General features: G+C 47.8%; 1 protein-coding gene across 7 annotated transcripts in view; it reads left to right on the top strand.

Moving 5' to 3' along the window:
* Window positions 1-18,915, top strand: part of LOC141264961 (uncharacterized) — a 497,475-nt gene that overhangs the window by 419,764 nt on the left and 58,796 nt on the right. For all 7 annotated transcript variants that reach the window (XM_073677414.1, XM_073677419.1, XM_073677412.1 and 4 more), the window contains one exon: window positions 976-1,080. In XM_073677414.1, coding sequence (XP_073533515.1) covers window positions 976-1,080 — 105 coding nt within the window. The remainder of the gene's footprint in view (window positions 1-975; window positions 1,081-18,915) is intronic.

The raw sequence follows: 18,915 nt of genomic DNA, 5'->3' as shown, positions 1-18,915 counted from the left end.
AGAGTGCCCCCCAATAGACGGTGTTAGTAGAGACCTCCACAAAACACTGTGTTAGCAGAGTGCCACCCCATTAGATGGTGTCAGCAGGGTGCCACCCCTTTAGGCGGTGTCAACAGAATGCCACCATAATAGACTGTGTCAAGAGAGTGCCACCCGAATAGACCATGTCATTAGATAGTGTCAGCAATGTGCCACCTCTTTAGGAAGTGTCTACTGAGTGCCACCACAATAGACGCTATTAGTAGAGGACCAGCTGAGTGGACCATGTGAGTAGACATCCGAATAGATGGTGTCAGCAGGGTGCCACCCCTTTAGGCGGTGTCATCAGAATGCTACCATGATAGACTGTGTCGAGAGAGTGCCACCTCAATAGACCATGGCATTAGATAGTGTCAGCAGTGTGCCACCTCTTTAGGTGCTGTCTACAGAGTGCCACCACAATAGACGCTGTTAGCTGAGGACCACCTGAACTGACCATGTGAGTAGACACTGTCAATTCATCGCATTCCCTGTCAGTTCATTACTGTGGTACCTACAGTATTTAAAGGGAGTCTATCATCACAAAATGACTGCTCAAACCAAGTGCAGGTGTTCAGTGCCTCCTTGGTTTGGCCAAGCAGTTCATTGCAGCTTCCCAAATATTTCTTTCTATCTACGTCCATCTTCCTGTGGCTCCTGTAAACCCAGATGTGTCAGTCAAGGAAGAGGGAGGTGAAGATGCATACACAGCCAGTAGGTAGGAAAATGGTGGGAAGTGGTTGGCCACTCCATGTGCTTGGTTTGATCAGTCATTTTCTGCTGACAGTCTCTCTTTGAATATACTTTTTGATTTTGTCACGTCTGATTATTATGCATTGTATGAGATCATTAAAAGTCATTCACGCCCGGCAAGGAATATGATGTGCAGCTCCCAGCCCTCTCTCACCTGCTGCTCATTGTCCATAATGATGCCCTTTTTTGACCCTTGTCTTGTAGGTATGGTATCTTCTGGGATGGGTCTGTTATCTGCAAGCCAAGGAGTCTGACAAGGAAGAGGCTTTCAAGGACTCTGCCAGGATGTATCTAAGGAAAGCCAAAAAGGTAGACAGCTGCTGTATGCATATCTTGATCTGTTTTTATCCCCTGTGGTTCACCTGTCACTGAGAGTAAGGGCTTTGTGTTCTCTGCTTTTTAAATGAGAATTTTGCAGCAAGGGGGAGGATGAATAAACCACTTAAAAAAAAAAAAAAAAAAAGTCATGGCTCCTGCGAGATATTTACTTGTGTTAGTATTTATATGTGAATATGTTTTTATTGTTCGCGACTCTGAAGTTGCATTTGTTCCTTTTCATTATGATCAAAAAGATTTGAAAGGAGCTCGTGAAATAGTTTTCGGCAAACAAAAAAGGGATTACTTTTAGCCGTGACAAAATCTTGCTTATCTTTTGCTTTTTGCTGAAATATATTTGCTCGGAAATAGAACGCTTTATTATGTTTGTTTTATATTTTCCATTACGAATTTATTTTTTGCCGTTTCGGCGCTTAGTGTGATAGCGGCCTCCTGCTTCCATGCTTGCTTTTTAAATGGCCGGGATTGCAAACAGTGTATTGTAAAGCCCCATAGGAAAGCAGGATTAATTCTGCATAATGTATTTCTGAGTTTGTCTGGGTGCCCGTACCAAGCCGCTGCGGCCGTACATTGCAAGATGGACTCGTATACCGTCTACTTTGCTGGAAATTGAGGGCATCACTGAAGGACAGAGGACAATGGGTTTCAAGCCTTAATAATGTATCTAATTCCTTTCTAGACTTTTCTCAAATATTACTTCACCCAAGTATGGCGGCCAGAGCCAATGTTACACGCACACCGCTAGGTTCAGATAGGGGCGAGACAGGTTTCATGAATTCTTTGGAATCCTGGGGGAACCGTTACTCAGGGCGACCATAGACCATGTGCTGCAGCTTCTCTCAGGCACACAGGGGTATTGACCCTCAGGCACAGACATGTAGGTTGTTTCACTTGCTGACCAGACACACTTGACAAGAGTCCTCATAAACGGTAGAACAGTAGCATTTAATAAGAAGTCGCACAGCCAGTGCAAGTTAAGACTTATCAGCAACAGGCTCCAGTGACAAACAGTACAGTTTCCTTAGCAGCACAGCAGTTCACAGTCTTCCCAGTAGTACAGGACAACACAGTTCTAATGCAAAGGCACATTAATGAACACCGCATTCTTTACAGCACAGTGAGATGGAGGAGGGCTTGCTGAGGGAGATGATCATTTCTTCCAGTCCTTATCTTTCTGCCTGACAGTACTCTGCACTGCTAGTTCAGGAACACTACCTGACCTGTGCTTACTCCTCACTTGAATCCTTTTCACTTGCAGGGGCGCTTCTGTGAGATACAGAACACACACATCACCTTTCTCTTTGGCTCCAGCCAGACAGTAAACAACTTCCCTACAATCCCCCTGGGGCTCTGCTAAAACACTCCCCTTCACCTGTGACTGTGTTAACCCCTCTAGTTGCTGGCTGCTTCTGGAGCACAACACTTCCTGTCTCATGTGCTTGTGTTACTTCTAATAGTTGCTGAATGCTTTTAAAGCAACAGCACTACTTCTGCATGTCACACTCTGCAACAGCACTACTTCTGCATGTCACACCAATTCTACAGGAAAGCTTAGATGCCAATGTTATGGTGTTACAGTATGGTTTCCATATTGTAGCAACTCATGGCTGTTACATGTTTTACTCCAGGCCACGTCGGTCATAGATGAATTACATTTCCCTGCAAAGTATTCTGTTGTTATGTGCAAACAATCATGTGAGATGTAAGTTCCTGCAAGGAAGGAGTTTACAAATGAAAGATGGAAATGTTGCACAATATGAGCCCTTAAAAAATGAAAAAGTGATTTCTAGATTCCAAATCTCTATCTCTCGCTCTATATCTCTATCTATCTATCTTTATCTTTCATATCTATTTATCTACAATCTACAGTGGCTTATGAAAGTATTCACCCCCTTGGGATTTTTACCTATTTTGTTTCATTACAACCTGTGTTTAAATATTTTTGTAATCCGATTTGTGTGTGATGCATCAGCACTAAATAGTCTAAGTTGGTGATGTGAAGTGAGAAAAATATAGGCATAAATTAAATGTATGGGATCAAATAACTAAAAATCGGCATGTGCATATTTATTCACTCCTTTTGCTATGAATCCCCTAAAAATTTCTGGTGCAAGCAATTACCTTCATAAGTCACATGCTTAGTGAAAAGAAGTCCACCTGTGTGCAATGTAGGTGTCACATGGTCTTTCGTTATATACATATACCTTTTCTGAAAGGCCACAGAGGCTGCAAAACCATTAAGCAAGAGGCACCACTAACCAAACACAATGAAGACCAAGGAGATCTCCAAACAAGTCAGGGACAAATTTGTTGAGAAGAACAAGTCAGGGTTGGGTTATAAAAAAAAATATCCCAATCTCTGATGATCCCCCAGAGCACCATCAAATCCACTATCATCAAATGGAAAGTACATGATACTACAACAAACCTGCCAAGAAAGAGCCGCTCACCAAAACTCTCAGCCCGGGCAAGGAGGGCATTAATCAGAGAGGCAGCACAGAGACCAAAGGTAACCCTGAAGCAGCTGCAGAGTTCCCAAGCAGAGACTGGAGTATCTGTCCATATGACCACAATAAGTCGTACACTCAATAGAGGTGGTCTTTATGGAAGAGTGGGCAGAAAAAAGCCTTTACTTTCACACAAAAGTTGTAAGGATCATTTTAAGTTTGCCAAAAGACATGTGGGAGACTCCCCAAATGTATGGAGGAAGGTGCTGTGGTCAGATGAGTCAAAAATTGAACTTTTTGGTCACCAAGGTAAACACTTTGTCTAGCGCCAAAACAACACAGCTCATCGCCCCAAAAACACCATCCCCACAGTGAAACATGGTGGTGGCAGCATCATGCTGTGGCGATGTTTTTTGGCAGCAGGGACAGGGAAAATTGTCTGAGACAAGAGGAAGATGGATGATGCGAAACATAGGGATATTCTTGAGCAAAACCGGTTTTCCTGTGATTTGAGACTGGGATGGAGCTTTACCTTCCAAGAAGACAATGACCCAAAGCATACTGCTAAAGCAACACTCGAGTGGTTTAAGGGGAAACGTGTAAATGTTTTGGAGTGGCCAAGTCAAAGCCCAGACCTTAATCCAATTGATAATCTGTGGTCAGACTTGAAGATTGCAGTTCACCAGAGGAAACCATCTAACTTGAAGGAGCTGAGCAGTTTTGACTTGAGGAATGGGCGAAAATCCCAGTGGCCAGATGTGGAAAGTTCATAGAGAACTATCCAAAGCGACTTTCACCTATAATTGCTGCAAAAGTTACTCTGCAAAGTACTGACTTTAGTGAGGTGAATAGTTATGCAAACTGAAGTTTTCAGTTATTTTGTCCTATTTGCTTTTTGTTTGACAATAAAAAGAAAACCAAATGTTCACAGTTGTAGGCATGTTCTTTACACGAACTGATGCAAAGACTCCCAAAAAAATAGTGAAATTCCAGGAGATAGGAAAACACGGAATATGCCAAGGGGTTGAATACTTTCGCCAGCCACTGCATCTATCTCACTTCTTTTTTTTTTCTTTCCTTTTCCCTCCTTCATTCCAGCTGATATTTCAGATATCTGAATTGATCTGTCTATTATTATTATTATTATTATTATTATTATTATTATTTATATAGTGCCATTGATTCCATGGTGCTGTACATAAGAAGGGGTTACATACCAAATACAGATATCACATACAGTAAATGAACTAACAATGATAGACTGGTATGGAGGGAAGAGGACCCTGCCCTTGTGGGCTTACATTCTACAGGATGGTGGGGAAGGAGACGATAGGTGGGGGGTTGCAGCAGCTCTGGTGGTGTTGAGGAGGTAGCGGGGTCATGGCACGCTGTAGGCTTTCTTGAAGAGATGGGTTTCAGGTTCCGTCTGAAGAATCTGAATATAGCTGACAATCGGACGTGTTGAGGCACAGAATTCCAGAGGACGGGGGATATTCGGGACATGTCTTTGAGGCAATTGGGTGAGGAACGAATAAGTGTGGAGGAGAGAAGGAGGTCTTGGTTTGACCGGAGATTACGTGATGGAATATATCAGGAGATTAGTTCAGAGATGTACGGAGGAGAGAGGTTATGGATGGCTTTGTAGGTCAGTGTTAGTAGTTTGAACTGGATACGCTGGGCAATTGGGAGCCAGTGAAGAGATTTGCAAAGTGGGGTAGCAGAGGAGTAGCGAGGAGAGATGAACCAGTCAGGCAGCAGAGTTAAGGATGGACTGGAGGGGTGCGAGAGTGTTAGCAGGTAGGCCACAGAGGAGGATGTTGCAGTAGTCGAGGTGGGAGATGATGAGGGCATGCACAAGCAGTTTAGTAGATTGAGGGTTGTGGAAAGGACGAATTCTGGAAATATTTTTGAGCTGGAGGCGACAGGAGGTGGCGAGAGCTTGGATGTGGGGTTTGAAGGACAGAGCAGAGTCGAGGGTTACGCCGAGGCTGCGGATTTCCAGTACAGGGGAAAGAGTGATGTAATTTATTGTGATAGAATGATCAGATGGGGAAGATACGGGAGATGGGGGAAAGATGATGAGTTCAGATTTGTCCACATTGAGTTTGAGGAAGCGAGAGGAGAAGAAGGAGGATATGGCTGATAGACATGCTGGGATTCTGGACAGCAGAGAGGTGACGTCTGGGCCAGAGAGGTAGATCTGAGTGTCATCTTCATACAGGTGGTACTGGAAACCGTGGGACTTTATTAGCTGTCCCAGGCCAAGGGTATAGATTGAGAAGAGTAGGGGTCCTAGGACAGAGCCTTGAGGGACTCCAACAGAGAGCGGGAGGAATGAGGAGGTATCTCTGATCTCTATCGATCTATCTCTCTATATATCCCACATTCTTTCTTTCTTTCTTTCCTTCCTTCCTTCTTTCCTTCCTTCCTTCTTCATTCCATCTGATATCTATCTCTCAGATATCTGTATTGATCTATCGATATATCTGATATCTATCCAGCCATCCATCTTTCTTTCCTTCCTTCCTCCCTCCGTTCCTCCCTCCATCTGATATATATCTCTTCCATATCAGGATCTCTCTATCTATCCATCCCATATGTATCTATCAGTCTGTCCTTTTACAAACCTCTCCTTATTACTTTAGCAAGAGGCCCAGAGTCCTGATGATGATGATGATGATGATGGCAGCAGCAGAGGGGCAGCGCAGCGAGCCGACCACCACCCACCTCTCCTTCTATAAACGGATGCAAATCCAGTCTGTTCTCCCATGAATAGCTGGAGGTCTGTGCAGGAGCGCTGGATCCCCGTGCAGTGTGATAAAGCCTCCTCTCTATATGACTGCTTCCAGCGGATGACATATGTTATCTGTATCACACATAAATATGCCACAAATACTCCACTCCGCCAAGCGTCCCACAGGTAGATCATTAGCATATAAATGGTTTTTCGTTAATTTGTATCTATAAATAAGCCCGTTATTTCCTTTTTTCCGAGTATGTGTTTCCTTTCTACCTCCTGATGTTGTCAGTCAAGTGCGGAGATGTCAAGAGCTGATCTTACCGGGGATTCAGCCTCTCGCTTACCATACAGATAGGACGAGCACTTCAGATTCCGCAACCCATTTAAATTGTACGGCAGAGGAACCTGTAAATCCCTTTCTTATTACTGAAGACTTTGCCTATTACGATGCATACATTTATGTAGAAGCATGTGGAGGAATTCTCCTGTGGATGGAGCCGGGCTGAATAGCGGCTCTTGGAGGTGTATTATTATTGATGTAATGTCACTCGTCTCACATTGTATCGCCTAACCGAATGGAGAAGAGCTCATACACCCGTAATACGCCCCAAAGTCATCTACAACTTTCCCTCAAATCCAAAGTGACTAACATTCTGTTTTCCATCCAGATACATACAGTAGATTATGACGAGAATTGCATTTTTATGCCTTGCAAACAGAGGCTGGGAGGCTTAAATGGGCACTGTCATCTAAGGTGACTTTTCAGAATAAACTGCTGAGTGTATACAGCTCTCCTGTATCTATGTAGCACACGTCCAGAAGCAGCAGCAGCATGGAGGACATTATACGGCAGCACCGAGCAATGTAGCTGTGAATCCAGCACTGGGATTAAGCTAAAATCGTTACTGTCAACTAAGGTGACTTTTCAGAATAAACTGCAGTGTGTGTACAGCTCTCCTGTATCTATGTAGCACATGTCCAGAAGCAGCAGTAGAATGGAGGACATTATACAGCAGCATCGAGCAATGTAGCTGTGAATCCAGGACTGGGATTGAGCTAAAATGGTTACTGTCAACTAAGGTGACTTTTCAGAATAAACTGCAGTGTGTGTACAGCTCTCCTGTATCTATGTAGCTCATGTCCAGAAGCAGCAGCAACATGGAGGACATTACACAGCAGCACTGAGCAGTGCAACGGTGAATCCAGCACTGGGATTGAGCTAAAATGGTTACTGTCATCCAAGGTAACTTTTCAGAATAAACTTCTGTGTGAATAGCTCTTCTGTATCTGATGCGCCCCCTGGGCCGTGTGTGTGTGGGGATACCCGGAACCGGACCTTTTGTGGATGCTGGGGGTTATAGTCTCCGTGGCGGCGACCCGGTCCGTGCCCAGGGCTGTCAAACCAAATGGCAGTCTATATGCTGAATGTCCGACCATTCCACCTGTGGATTGCGGTCAGAGTGAACCGCCGCTGCAGGGCAGACCGCTGAGGCTGGTGTTGTGGGTGCAGCAGAGGGTAGTATAACTTCCCACGGGAGGAGTATAGCCTCAGGGCAGTAAATAGGGATGCTGGTGGTGATGGTGCGCGGGAGCAGCAGTAACCACACGGAGTCTGTCATGCAATTTAGGGTCTTTACTGTTGGTGGTATTAAGGGACACGTCTGGAATACAGGTTAACAATGGAGGCCTGGTCAGTCTGAGAGCAACTGGGAAATCCCGCTGGTCAGGGGGAGTTTGTAGGCCTACCGTGCTAACTTCACTCTTTCTTGGCTATCCCGCTGTAGTGTAGTGGTAGCCCACGTCTGAGTGTACCGTGTTGTTCTCACCCGTATGACTGGCGACTCGGGCCTTCCGTACCTCTCACCCCTCCGGGGCAGTAGTGGTCCCTCTCGTGTGGCTGAGCCTCCGGGCTTCCTTGGGCCAGAGGACTTGAAGTACCCTGCATGGTGGTTTTCTGCTGCTGGGCTTATAACCCTCACAGCCTCGGACTCGAGTGTCCGGCTCTGTAAGTCTCTAGCCAGGATGAGCTCTGCTAGCTCCCCTCCTGGCCTCGTGTTCCTCCTCTGCCTACAGGGACTCCTCAGCCTGCTGCTGACCTGTCCCTATCTGCAACTTCACTGGAACTTGTCTCTAACTGGTCTCTCACTGGTCTCTCTAACCCCGCCCCAGATCCAGCTTATAAAGGGCAGGTTTCTCCCCTCCCTGGACTGAGGCAGGAGGTGCTGCATGCTAATTGTCCCCAACCAGGGAACCTCCCACCTGCTCTCAGACATGACATTGCTGCCACTGTGGCGACCAGACCTGGGGTGCCACATATCTATGTAGCACATGTCCAGAAACAGAAGCAGAATGGAGGGTTATATACAGTAGCACTGAGCAATGTAGCTGTGAATCCAGCACTGGGATTGAGCTAAAATGGTCACTGTCATCTAAGGTGACTTTCAGCAGCAGAAGGGAAGGAAGGGAGACACAGATTCTCTACTTCGTGGGTAGGCGGAGCACCATAGGATAGTCACCTCAGATTGGAAAAAGACGACCGGCCCCTCCAGTATATAGGCTCCTCCTACTCCCATGTTCATCAGTCTTTTTATCTGAGGTCTCAGAGGATAGTCGCTGCTTCGGCAGCTCCTCAGAAGTGTTGTTATTTTATATCCAGCGAGTCCTGGACCCCCCGTGGTCTAGAGGTCTCTGGGGGTCTCGGCGCTGCTGAGACCCCTGACCCTCCCCTGGCAGCTCTGTGTACCCCTTGAGGAGGTTCCCACTTATGCCTGCCTGTGTGTTTCTTGTCTATTTCAGACGCTGCCTTGACTGGGGAGCAGAGACGGAGGCCAGTAATTTTTATTTTTATTTTTTATTTGCGCATGCTTTTTCGTTTTTGCTTCCTGCCTTCATTGAGGCAGGAAGCTCCCTGTATTGGCGCGCGTTTTCTTGCTTTTATTGACTTGCTTCCTGCCTTCATAGAGGTAGGAAGTTTTCTGCCCTCATTTTTGTTGTTTGAATAAGGCGGGGGGCGTGGCCTAGCGGGGGCGTGGCTTAGCGTCTCCTAGCTTCCTGCCGTCATTACTTAGGCAGGAAGCGCTTGGTTGAGCGTGCGCTGGCGGTCCCTGCTTCTCCCTCCGGCGTCCAGCGGCGCCTCCTGCTCTCTGCTCCCCGTCCGTCCACACACTTAGGAGGAGCGGTCGCCGCAGTACCGGTGAGTCCCCTCTGCCTCTGGCAGGGGTTCTTTGTCAGTGCTGTCTCTCCAGGCTACCTATTAGGAGTCCTCAGGAGCACTGCCGCTTTCTCTCCTAAAGCTATTTACTTCACTGACCTTTTAGGCTGTGTAGTATTATAGTTGCTGTGATGTTAACCCCTTCTGAAAAAGTGGAACTTTAGGGGAAACACATGGTGTTTAAGGGAGTTTCCCCCTATTGATTTTTTGCTCGGCATTTCTGGGGTAGCTCTTTTCTAAGGATGAGCTTTAACCCTTCAGAGCCTGTCGCATATATAAAATAAATAAATAAATAAATAAAAAAAAAAAAAGAGTGAGTTTTGAAAACAGGCTGTGCAGCTTTCACACTTTTTTTGCCATCCTTGTTGTACATCCTGGCATCTGGTGTGGGTGGCATGTCGGATCAGGGGCCTGGGAGTGCGGATCGGTCTCCTGATCCGTTTCAGGTTCAGTCGCACGCCTCTGATACACTCAGGCCTTCTACTACATCAAGTTCAACGCTCAGTGATGTTAAGGTGGAGGTGCTCACTCGCTCCATTGATAGTCTCTCTAGTCTCCTGGGACAGTGGGTGTCAGCTAGATCACACCCAATGCCACGAGGTAAAAAGCGCCGCAAGACTATGGTGGCGTTGTCTCCCTCGCAGAGCGCATCAGAGGCTTCGGATTCACCAACAGATTCGGTTGATGAAATTTCTGAGTCCAAAGAGGAGGATCAACAGGATCGCTCTGTTTCTCTTTCTGGTCGCGTAAATGGGCTTATTAAGGACATGCGGGAAGTATTAGAGCTGTCTGAAGAGCCGACAAGACCGTCTAGGTCGGCCCGTCTGTATCAGAAGACGCGCCGTGTTCGTTCTACATTACCTGCGCATGAGGAACTTAACGAAGTGGTGGAGAAGGAGCGTCAGTGTCCGGATAAACGCTTCCGAGGAATGCGTTTTTTTGATGCCCTATATCCCTGTGCCAAGGAGATGGTTACTAATTGGGTTCCCTCTCCTGAGGTGGATATATCTCTGTCTCAGCTGACCAAGTCTTCCCTGCTTCCTGTTAAAGGGAGAGCCAATCTTCAGGATCCTTTGGACAGAAGATCGGAGTCAGCGGCGAAATCCATCTATGAAGCCGCGGGTCATGGTTTCCGAGCGGCCTTGGGGGCCATTTGGGCCGGTGAGGCTTCTCTGCGGTGGTTGGATCAGCTGCGTGCGGCATGGCAGGATGGGACTTCGCGTTCAGAAGTGGATAAGCTTTTTCAGCGAATGGAAGAAGCTATGTGTTATGGCAGAGATGCAGTACTGGACACTGCTTCAATTCTGTCCAGGGCTCAGGCTTCGGCAGTCACGATTAGAAGAGCTCTGTGGCTTAAACAGTGGACCGGGGATGCAGTATCCAAACAGGGATTGCTTAGTCTGGCATATAAGGGTGGTCAGGTCTTTGGTTCAGATTTTCGGAACTAATTGCCAAAGCTAAAGCTAAGGATGTTACTCTGCCTGGGAAAAAGGCAGTGGCATCCACAGCCAGCAGGACAGGGCCCGGCAGAGGTCTTCGGTCCTTTCGGGCCAGGGGACGATTCAGTCAGCCTTCTTGGAGATTGGGTCGTCCCTCATCCTCCGGCAGATCCACCCAGAAATCTTGTACTCCTTGGAAGCAACGGTCCCGTCAGGACAGACGGGAGGTTGATAAAAAGTCCGCTAAGGCTGACTGACGCCAGGGATCCCCCCGAGGGCTCTCGGGTGGGAGGTCGTCTGCTACAATTTGGGTCGATCTGGGCATCCCACATAGCAGACGCCTGGGTGACACGGGTTATGTCGACAGGCTATTTCATAGAGTTTCATTCGCTGCCTCCAGACAGGTTTCGTCTGACGGGCATTCCGTCCGTGCCAAGACTGGCTGCCGCACTGTTTCAGGAGGTCGACTCTCTCCTACAGCAGGGTGTGGTGGTTCAGGTTCCTCCGGAAGACCAGGGGAAGGGTTTTTATTCCAACCTTTTTGTGGTCCCCAAAAAGGAGGACAAGTTTCGTCCGGTGCTGGATCTCAGGGATTTGAATATTGACGTCCGGACACGGAAGTTCCGCATGGAGTCTCTCCGATCGGTGATAGCGACCCTGTCGCAGTACGATTTCTTCGTGTCCATAGACATCCGCGACGCCTATTTGCATATCCCTATCGGCAGGGCTCACCAGCTTTTCTTGCGTTTCGCTATAGGTCAAACCCATTACCAGTTTGTGGCCCTGCATTTCGGGTTGGCCTCAGCTCCCAGGGTTTTTACAAAAATTCTGGCTCCTCTCATGGCGCTTCTTCGAAGACAGGGGGTTACGATCCTCCCCTACCTGGACGACCTGTTCATAGTGTCACCCACAGCGGAGGAGGCAATAGCGGCTCGCGATCTCTCCCTTCAGTACCTGATGGACTTCGGGTGGCTGATCAATTGGAAGAAATCGTCATTGGAGCCAGCACAGTCCATTCTTTTCCTGGGGATGCAGTTCGATACTGTTCGGGCAGTTGTGTCCCTGCCTCCTGTCAAACAGACGAACCTTCGTCTTCTGGTCCAGGCTATGAGGTCGGCGCTGTCAATGTCCCTTCGGGAATGCATGCGCCTTCTGGGTCAAATGGTGGCAACTATGGAAGCAGTACCATTTGCACAATTTCATTCCCGGGATCTCCAGAGCCTTATTCTGACCCATTGGGTTCGATCGCTAACTTCTCTGGATCGCTCGGTCATTTTCTCCCGCAGGGTGCGAGAATCTCTTGGATGGTGGTTACGTCCGGAGACTCTATCCGTAGGGAAATCCTTCCTTCCTCCGAGATGGTCAGTGGTGACAACCGATGCCAGCCGGACAGGCTGGGGGGGAGTTTGGAACAACCTCTGGATTCAGGGAGTCTGGTCGCCAAAGGAGTCGTCTCTCCCGATCAACATTTTGGAGTTGAGAGCAATATTTCTCTGCCTCCAACATTGGGCGGTCTTATTGAGCGGTCTACCGGTCCGGATTCAGTCGGACAACGCTAAGGCTGTCGCGTACATCAACCACCAAGGCGGGACGAGGAGTTCCAGTCTCATGTCGGAGGTCTCTCGGATCCTGGTCTGGGTCGAGTCCAAAGTTCCAGCAATCTCTGCAATTCACATTCCAGGGCTGTTGAATATCTCGGCGGACTTCCTCAGTCGCGAGCAATTGGACCCTGGGGAATGGAGTCTCCATCCAGAAGTGTTTTTTCTGCTGTGTTCCCATTGGGGGACTCCTCAGGTGGACTTGATGGCATCCAGGCTGAACGCCAGGGTTCCGACGTTCATGTCCAGGTACAGGGACCCGGAGGCGGTGGCGGTGGATGCTCTAGTGGCCCCGTGGGGTCAGTTCAAGCTGATCTATGCGTTTCCGCCGATATCCTTACTACCTCTGGTGATCCGATGGATCAAACTCGAAAGGGTATCAATAATTCTGATAGCACCAGACTGGCCGCGGAGGACATGGTATTCGACGCTGGTGTCTCTTCAGGCGGCACCTCCGTTTCCGCTGCCCCTTCGCCCGGACTTGCTCACTCAGGGGCCCATTCGTCATCCGGACCTGAGGTCCCTTCGTTTGACGGCGTGGCTCTTGAGACCGAGATCTTGACCCGTCGCGGTTTTTCGCCCGAGGTCATTGCTACCTTGCGGGCGGCCCGGAGTCCAGCTACGTCCAGGATTTATCACAGAACTTGGGAGTCTTTCTATTCATGGTGTTCTGGATCCTCAAGAAACCCGAGGGTTTTTTTCCATTCCCAACTTCTTGGCCTTTCTGCAATCTAGTCTGGCCAGGGGTTTGGCAGTTAGTACGGTGCGGGGACAGGTATCTGCTCTTTCCGCACTTTTTAGGAAGGCTATTGCCTCTCGTAGGGATGTGCGCTCTTTTTTTTGCGGAGTCGCACGTCAGTTTCCGCCACAGAGGGCAGTTGTGGCTCCATGGCGGCTTAATCTAGTCCTGGAAGCCCTTCAGCATAGGCCTTTTGAGCCTATGGATTCTGCTAAACTTTCACTACTTTCTTGGAAGGTGGCCTTCTTGGTGGCAGTCACCTCTTTGAGAAGGGTATCGGAATTGGCAGCACTTTCTTGCTCACCTCCTTTTCTGGAACTTTTTCCGGATCGCGTGGTGCTTCGTACTCGTGAAGATTTTTTGCCTAAGGTAGTGTCACAATTCCAAATTAATCAGGACATTGTGTTGCCTTCTCTTTGTCCAGGACCTAAGAATTCAAGGGAGCGGGCCTTGCACTCGTTGGACTTAGTGCGGGCATTGAAGTTCTATCTTACGATCACCCAAGGTTTTCGGAAGTCGGACTCTCTTTTTATAATTCCGGCAGGTCGTCGGCGTGGTCAACGTGCTTCCAAAGACACGATAGCTCGGTGGATCCGTTCAGCTATCCTGGAAGCGTACCGGCTCAAGGGCGAGCCTTGTCCGGTTAAAGTTAAAGCTCATTCCACGAGAGCCATTGGCTCATCGTGGGCTTTTCGTCAGGGGGCCTCGGCAGCGCAGCTCTGCCGGGCGGCCACCTGGCGCTCCGTTCACACCTTTACTAAGTTTTATAAGGTGGACGTAAGTGCTTCAGCCGATGCGGCCCTGGGACGTAGGGTCCTGCAGGTGGCGGTAATTTAAGTTATCCCTTTACTTAGTTTTCCGTTATTTTAGCGCGGTTTGCGCTCTTGCCTAAGTTTTGGGGTATGGAAGCTTCTGCCTCTATTTCCCACCCTTAAGTAGGTACTGCTTTAGGACGTCCCACGAAGTAGAGAATCTGTGTCTCCCTTCCTTCCCTTCTGCTGCTGAAAGCCGGATTTTGGTAAGAACTTACCTGTAAAATCCTTTTCAGCGAAGGAAGGAAGGGAGACACAGCACCCTCCCAGGGCAGAAGTGTGTTGTTGTGTTTCTAGATGCAGCGCGTCTCCTTCCTGATGTTGATCTTCTGGACTGGGTTTAGCGCTCTACGGCTCTCCTTCCAGTTTCGCCAGCTCTACACAGTTGTCAGGTCCAATAGGGTATGCCTAAGACTGTGTGTTTCTATTACATAACCTGTTTTCTCTCATTTCTGAAATTTCAGAAGGGGATATGTTGTTCTGCTGGTTGGTCTGCTCTTCCTTAGCTTGTGTACGGACTGATGAACATGGGAGTAGGAGGAGCCTATATACTGGAGGGGCCGGTCGTCTTTTTCCAATCTGAGGTGACTATCCTATGGGGCTCCGCCTGCCCACGAAGTAGAGAATCTGTGTCTCCCTTCCTTCCTTCGCTGAAAAGGATTTTACAGGTAACTTCTTACCAAAATCCGGCTTTTCAAAATAAACTGCAGTGTGTGTACAGCTTTCCTGTATCTATGTAGCACATGTCCAGAAGCAGCATTATGGAAGGTATTATACAGCAGCACTGAGCAATGTACCTGTGAATCCATCACTGGGATTGAGCTAAAATGGTCACTGTCATCTAAGGTGACCTTTCAGAATAAACTGCAGTGTGTGTGCCGCTCTTCTGTATCTATGTAGCACATGTCCAGAAGCAGCAGCAACATGGAGGACATTATACTGCAGCACTGAGCAGTGTAGCTGTGAGTCCAGCACTGGGATTGAGCGAAAACACTTATTGGAAAAGCAGCAGCGCTATTGGTGTGTATGTCTGTCTTCCTCACGCTACTCTTCCCTCTCCAGAAACTTTAATAGGCAGCTGTAATTTCATGCCTCAGTAAGTTTTTCTAAATGAAAGATGAGCTCATGTTGCAGACGGATGGAGAAGAGGAGGCTCATAAGTGGAGAAAGAAGGAAATTTCTCCGATAAGATATATTACAAAGTTTCTTATATGCAAATTGCCTCTTCGGAAAGAGAACTAGAACTCTAGCGCCACCTATTAGAAGCAGCAATCCTAAAAGTCAATATCGACCCTTTATATTCGCTTACACTATTGATTGATGCAAAGTTTGTTAACAAATCAGTGAACATTTTAAATGGGTTATCTCACAATAAAATAATTTATTACTTATCCATAAAACAGGTGATAAATGTATGATTGCTAGGACCTTCACCACTCTTGTTCATGGGTAATAAAATGATTTTTGTAGGCTAATCTCACAAAGGGTTATGTCCATCATCGAATACAATTTATATACATATAGTGAACCTATATAACAGTTAAGTGTAGAAACTTTGTCAATACACATTACATTACTAATTTTATATTGATTCTGAGTAACCACTTCTACTGTATTGTACTCCAGAGCGACATTCATAATTCTGCTCTTTGTTATTTGGAACAGTTGACATCTATACCCTTAACACTTGGAGAATGAGGGTCCTGTGCCCTTTGTTCATAGAGCAGTGGTGCATATGCATTGTAAGAGATCATTAGGGTGTAATTATGTAATTATTATTATAGAATTGTTTTATTATTGAATTCAAAGACATATGGGCAGCACGGTGGCTCGATAGTTGGGCTGTTATTTTACAGGACAGGGGTTATGGGTACAAATCCAACACGGACAAAAATGATCTTGTCGAGAGTTTGGATCCAGCGCACCCTCCATCTTCCAGCTGTCTCCACCCTTTATGTGCCATATTAGCTCCAGCAGAATATATAACTTGCCTACGAGATTCATCCAAAAAAAATTCCTCTCAAGAAAGAAAAACCTATTAATAATAGCTTCCCATTACCTATATAAAAAGTAAAAAATGTTTCTCTGTTTATAATTACATGGATATAGATTCAGTATTGGGACTTTATTTCCATATACCTAGAATATATCCTGAAAATTTCCCACCCTTCATTACACTAGGGAAGTGCGGCACTATGTGGACAGGATCACGGCCCAATGTGTCATTTTTTTTTTTTCCATCGGACACTAGTCCTGCTCTTCGTACTAAGTGGTTTTGACCAGAAGGATTGATGATATGTGACACGAGATCTACCTGGTATTTCTTGGATTGCTTAAAGACTTCACATTGGCTGAGCCACTGAACAGGTTACAAAGGGATTGCAACTTCTTCACCCTTAACCCCCACAATTGAGCAGGAAATTGCTAGCCCTCTAAGAGGTCAGAAGTCCATGCATGCACACAAGCCATAGCGGATTGTCACCATAGTGGAGAAATGGCTAGGACAAGGAGAGAAGCAGCTGCAAGGAGGAGACCAGGAAGGGGAGAGAAGCAGCTGCAAGGAGGAGACCAGGAAGGGGAGAGAAGCAGCTGCAAGGAGGAGACCAGGAAGGGGAGAGAAGCGGCTGCAAGGAGGAGACCAGGAAGGGGAGAGAAGCAGCTGCAAGGAGGAGACCAGGAAGGGGAGAGAAGCAGCTGCAAGGAGGAGACCAGGAAGGGGAGAGAAGCGGCTGCAAGGATGAGACTAGGAAGGAGAGAGAAGCAGCTGCAAGGAGGAGACAGGAAGGGGAGAGAAGCAGCTGCAAGGAGGAGACCAGGAAGGGGAGAGAAGCAGCTGCAAGGAGGAGACCAGGAAGGGGAGAGAAGCGGCTGCAAGGATGAGACTAGGAAGGAGAGAGAAGCAGCTGCAAGGAGGAGACCAGGAAGGGAAGAGAAGCAGCTGCAAGTAGGAGACTAGAAAGGGGAGAGAAGCAGCTGCAAGGAGGAGACTAGGAAAGAGAGAGAGAAGCAGCTGCAAAGAGGAGATCATGAAGCGGAGAGTAGCTGCTGTAAGGAGGAGACTAGGAAGGGGAGAGTAGCTGCTGCAAGGAGGAGACTAGAAAGGGGACAGAAGCAGCTGCAAGGAGGAGACTAGGAAGGGGAGAGAAGCAGCTGCAAGGAGGAGACTAGGAAGGGGAGAGAAGCAGCTGCAAGGAGGAGACTAGGAAGGGGAGAGAAGAAGCTGCAAGGAGGAGACCAGGAAGGAGAGAGAAGCAGCTGCAAGGAGGAGACTAGGAAGGGGAGAGAAGCAGCTGCAAGGAGGAGACCAGGAAGGGGAGAGAAGCAGCTGCAAGGAGGAGACCAGGAAGGAGAGAGAAGCAGCTGCAAGGAGGAGACTAGGAAGGAGAGAGAAGCAGCTGCAAGGAGGAGACTAGGAAGGGGAGAGAAGCAAGCTGCAAGGAGGAGACTAGGAAGGGGAGAGAAGCAGCTGCAAGGAGGAGACTAGGAAAGAGAGAGAAGCAGCTGCTAAGAGGAGATCATGAAGGGGAGAGTAGCTGCTGCAAGGAGGAGACCTGGAAGGGGAGAGAAGCAGCTGCAAGGAGGAGACCAGGAAGGGGAGAGAAGCAGCTGCAAGGAGGAGACTAGGAAGGGGAGAGAAGCAGCTGCAAGGAGGAGACTAGGAAGGGGAGAGAAGCTGCTGCAAGGAGGAGACTAGGAAGGGGAGAGAAGCAGCTGCAAGGAGGAGACCAGGAAGGAGAGAGAAGCAGCTGCAAGGAGGAGACCAGGAAGGAGAGAGAAGCAGCTGCAAGGAGGAGACTAGGAAGGAGAGAGAACCTGCTTCAAAGAGGAGATCAGGAAAGGGAGAGAAGCAGCTGCAAGGAGGAGACCAGGAAGGAGAGAGAAGCAGCTGCATGGAGGAGACCATAAAGGGGAGAGAAGCAGCTGCAAGTGTCGCGCCCCCAGGGGCCTTACTGTTTGGGGACAGTATATATACAGTACTGACCAAAAGTTTGGACACACCTTCTCATTTAAACATTTTTCTGTATTTTCATGACTATGAAAATTGTACATTCACACTGAAGGCATCAAAACTATGAATTAACACATGTGGAATTATATACTTAACAAAAAAGTGTGAAACTACTGAAAATATGTCTTATATTCTAGGTTCTTCAAAGTAGCCACCTTTTGCTTTGATGACTGCTTTGCACACTCTTGGCATTCTCTTCATGAGCTTCAAGAGGTAGTCACTGTAAATGGTCTTCCAACAATCTTGAAGGAGTTCCCAGAGATGCTTAGCACTTGTTGGCCCTTTTGCCTTCACTCTGCGGTCCAGCTCACCCCAAACCATCTCGATTGGGTTCAGGTCTGGTGACTGTGGAGACCAGGTCATCTGGCGTAGCACCCCATCACTCTCCTTCTTGGTCAAATAGCCCTTACACAGCCTGGAGGTGTGTTTGGGGTCATTGTCCTGTTGAAAAATAAATGATGGTCCAACTAAACGCAAACCGGATGGAATAGCATGCCGCTGCAAGATGCTGTGGTAGCTATGCTGGTTCAGTATGCCTTCAATTTTGAATAAATCCCCAACAGTGTCACCAGCCAAGCACCCCCACACCATCACACCTCCTCCTCCATGCTTCACGGTGGGAACCAGGCATGTAGAGTCCATCCGTTCACCTATTCTGCGTCGCACAAAGACGCGGTGGTTGGAACCAAAGATCTCAAATTTGGACTCATCAGACCAAAGCACAGATTTCCACTGGTTTAATGTCCATTCCTTGTGTTCTTTAGCCCAAACAAGTCTCTTCTGCTTGTTGCCTGTCCTTAGCAATGGTTTCCT

The sequence above is a fragment of the Phyllobates terribilis genome, unplaced genomic scaffold (genome assembly GCF_046119375.1).
Source record: "Phyllobates terribilis strain yellow unplaced genomic scaffold, ASM4611937v1 Scaffold_4__5_contigs__length_816908805, whole genome shotgun sequence".
NCBI classification, from domain to species: Eukaryota; Metazoa; Chordata; class Amphibia; order Anura; family Dendrobatidae; genus Phyllobates; species Phyllobates terribilis.
The sequence above is the reverse complement of the archived record's forward strand: the minus strand, read 5'-3'. Positions and strand labels throughout refer to the sequence as shown.